Source organism: Anomaloglossus baeobatrachus, chromosome 4, assembly GCF_048569485.1.
Source record: "Anomaloglossus baeobatrachus isolate aAnoBae1 chromosome 4, aAnoBae1.hap1, whole genome shotgun sequence".
Classification (NCBI taxonomy): Eukaryota; Metazoa; Chordata; class Amphibia; order Anura; family Aromobatidae; genus Anomaloglossus; species Anomaloglossus baeobatrachus.
In genome coordinates this window covers 44,962,442-44,966,443 of record NC_134356.1, presented here as the reverse complement: position 1 = coordinate 44,966,443, position 4,002 = coordinate 44,962,442, and the positions used below count along the sequence as shown (strand labels likewise).

General features: G+C 47.9%; 1 protein-coding gene across 1 annotated transcript in view; it reads right to left on the bottom strand.

Annotated features, from left to right (window-relative positions):
• The window catches only part of EBF1 (EBF transcription factor 1), a 610,041-nt gene extending 606,895 nt beyond the window's left edge, over positions 1-3,146 (bottom strand). The window contains exon 1 of the mRNA XM_075344289.1: positions 2,505-3,146. Within this exon, the coding sequence (XP_075200404.1) occupies positions 2,505-2,638 (134 nt within the window). The 5' untranslated portion in view covers positions 2,639-3,146. The remainder of the gene's footprint in view (positions 1-2,504) is intronic.
• Positions 3,147-4,002: the final 856 nt, after the last annotated feature.

Sequence of the window (4,002 nt, the reverse complement as noted above, 5' to 3'; positions counted from 1 at the left end):
TAGATACATGATAGCTATAGATAGATAATGGACAGATCGATAGAGGGATATAGATAGAGATAAAAGATATATAGATATAATACAATAGGTAGAGATACATAGATGATAGATATAAAAAAAATAGATAGATAGATAGATAGAGATGATAGATAGATGGATAGATAGAGGGATAGATAGAGGGATAGATAGATAGATAGATGATAGAAGAGATATATAGATAGATCATTTAATTTGGGAGTTCTCCTACTTTATTTGCTACTTTCTTCAATAAGCTTGAACCCAACTCATAGTAAGTGTGATAAGTGGAAAAGTATTTAAAAATGTAGTATGTGACCTATCGTGCAATATTGTCATTTCTATATTTCTAGATACAAATATGTAATATTAATCTACCACTATATTTGTAATCAGGTGGTAGTGTTATATTGTCCTATGATGTTATATTGCTGATAACACTTTTAAGAAGACATATTCTTAAAGCTGACTACACTGTGTATTATCGATAATAGTGTGCTACTGTGTGATACTGATCTGCTACAAATTCCACTTATATGGTACTAAAGATACATTGTTACAAGAAGGATTCACTTTATTTAGGGTGCAAGGGGAAATCATAGATACTTGTATAGATAGTTTGATGAAAGAAAGACAGAAAGAGATAAAAAAAAGAATAAAAAAGTAATGCAGGAAGAGAGATAGATGGATAGATAGAGGGATAAATAGATAGAGGGATAGATAGATAGATAGATAGATAGAGGGATAGATAGATAGATAGATAGATAGTTAGAGGGATGGATAGATAGAGATAGATAGAGGGATAGATAGATATAGATAGATAGATAGATAGAGGGATGGATATTGGAATAAATAGATACTTAGAAAGTATAAAGAAAAAAAGAAAGAAAAAATAGAAAAAGAAAGAGACAGATACATGACAGATACTATATAAAGGGATAGATAGAAAGGAAGATAGAATGGAAAAATAGAGATATAAAAAGAAAGAGAGACAAATAGATGATAGATAGATAGATACTTAGAAAGTAGAGAGAAAGAAAGAAAAGATAGATAATACATAATAGATATGAGATGTAGTGTATAATGGATGTAATCTAGCCTGAAGTGTCCATGTAGACCCCTCCAGCAGTGCTGCAAACCACCTCTTCTAGGCCCCTGTAGTGTGGCGCCCCCTGCAGTCCCCATAGTGTGTTGCCCCCTGCAGTCCCCCATAGTGTGTTGCCCCCAATAGTGTGTTGCCCCCTGCAGTCCCCATAGTGTGTTTCCCCCTGCAGTTCCCCACAGTGTGTTGCCCCCTGCAGCCCCCCCATAGTGGGTTGCCCCCTGCAGTCCCCATAGTGGGTTGCCCCCTGCAGTCCCCCATAGTGTGTTGCCCCCTGTAGTCCCCCATAGTGTGTTCCCCCTGCAGTCCCCATAGTGTGTTGCCCCCCGTAGTCCCCCATAGTGTGTTCCCCCTGCAGTCCCTATAGTGTGTTGCCCCCTGTAGTCCCCCATAGTGTGTTCCCCCTGCAGTCCCCATAGTGTGTTGCCCCCTGCAGTCCCCCAGAGTGTGTTGCCCCCTGCAGTCCCCCATAGCGTGTTGCCCCCTGTAGTCCCCCATAGTGTGTTCCCCCTGCAGTCCCCATAGTGTGTTGCCCCCCGTAGTCCCCCATAGTGTGTTCCCACTGCAGTCCCTATAGTGTGCTGCCCCCTGTAGTCCCCCATAGTGTGTTCCCCCTGCAGTCCCCATAGTGTGTTGCCCCCCGTAGTCCCCCATAGTGTGTTCCCCCTGCAGTCCCCATAGTGTGTTGCCCCCTACAGTCCCCCAGAATGTGTTGCCCCCTGCAGTCCCCCATAGTGTGTTACCCCCTGCAGTCCCCCATGGTGTGTTGCCCCCTGCAGTCTCCTATAATGTGTTGCCCCCTGCAGTTCCCCATGGTGTGTTGCCCCCTGCTGTCCCCCATAGTGTGTTGCCCCCTGCAGTCTCCTATAATGTGTTGCCCCCTGCAGTACCCCATAGTGTGGCGCCCCCTGCAGTCCCCCATAGTGTGTTGCCCCCTGCAGCCTCCTATAATGTATTGCCCCCTGCAGTCCCCCACAGTGTGTTGCCCCCTGCAGTCCCCCACAGTGTGTTGCCCCTGCAGTCCCCCACAGTGTGTTGCCCCCTGCAGTCCCCCACAGTGTGTTGCCCCCTGCAGTCCCCCACAGTGTGTTGCCCCCTGCAGTCCCCCACAGTGTGTTGCCCCCTGCAGTCCCCATAGTGTGTTGCCCCCTGCAGTCCACCACAGTTTATTGCCCCCTGCAGTCCCCCACAGTGTGTTGCCCCCTGCAGTCCCCCACAGTGTGTTGCCCCCTGCAGTCCCCATAGTGTGTTGCCCCCTGCAGTCCCCCACAGTGTATTGCCCCCTGCAGTCCCCCACAGTGTGTTGCCCCCTGCAGTCCCCCACAGTGTGTTGCCCCCTGCAGCCCCCCATGGTGTGGCGCCCCCTGCAGGCCCCGGCGGTTCCTACCTCTGGGCGGCCGTGTTCGCATCCAGCACCCCGGCTCCCTGCATCCAGGTCCGGACAGCGTTCATTCCTCCGCTCAGGGGCTCCTCCTTCATGCTGCTCCCACTCCTCTGGATGCTTTCCTGAATGCCAAACATGAACACAGCCTGCTGCTGCCCCTGCTCCAGCCCTGCCACTACACGACCCCCGAGATCTCAGGAGCTGGATGTGTGGCTGCTGCTGGTGTGATTATTCCACGGCAGGAGGAGTCCACCAAGAAGAAGAAGAGATGCAGGCAGTGATGAGAGGAGGCTGCTGGAGGTCCACGCTCCCTGGGGGAGAAGGACCAGACATGCACCACTGATGGACACTTCCTTGGTGGCCGCTCAGGACACAATGCAATGAACTTGAGAAGGTACACCAAGTGACATCTTCCAAGAAATGGATCCAAAAGCAGTTATTCCTCCAAGAAGTCACACCAAAAACTGTAGTCCTGTGTTGTCCTGTCCTGCAGATGGGGCAGGAGGTGGAGAGGATGCTGAGCTGGAGCTGCCCCCTGCCTGGCTCTGTCTCTGCGAGTAACTATCCCCAAAGCTACACACGCTCCCACCAGCAGCAGCTCAGGAGTGGGAGTTGCATGCTCCCCACAATCACACCCTCTTATTTGCATCCTACAATTCTTCCTTCAGCCCTGCAGCCACTGGCAGGCAGCTGCTTGCCTCCATCCCTACCCCCATTGACGCCCACTTTCCCTTTTTTTGCTTCCATGGGAGGCTGAGAAAGTTGCTCCTGGCAAGATGCTCTGCAGGAGGACAAGCTCCTAATGTCTATTGTTAGGCACATTTCATCAATTAGTTTGGAATCAGGGCATTTGACATGTCTTGTGAGCCCCTAAGGGGGGTGTCATTGGTCAAGAAGGGGGGATTCAATCCATTGTGAGTAGTGGTAATTAGCATGTCCATGAATATGATGGTAGGTGAGACCCCAAACATCATAATAACCGTAGATGACGAAGCCTTCATAAAAGGTGTGGGCATAGAAAATGCAAATATTGCCAAGGTTCAATAACCCCTCCAGCTGCTCATCTGCTCATCGTAGACTTTCTAAAAAAAAAATGCTTATCCGATAGAAACCAAAAACAGCAGGTCTGTACGTCTGGGCGGGGGCATCTGGGGTCCATGTCATCCCTAAATTACACCTATTGATTACAGATCACAGTAAAATTGCCTTTTGTGCTTGAGAGTGGGAAAATAATACGTAATACCCATATAATACATTTATATAGTGGCCAAATATTGCACTCAAATAGTTCCCAAGTGATAAAGATGCATAGTGCTAAATTAATGCGCTCATACAGTGCCCAAATAATACACTCATATAGTGACCAAATAAAAAACTTGTACAGTACTCAAATAATACATTTGTATAGTGCCCAAGTGATACAATCATATAGTACCCAAATAAACTCATACACTGCCCAAATAATACTCATTTTGTGCCCAAATGATACAGTGACACAGTG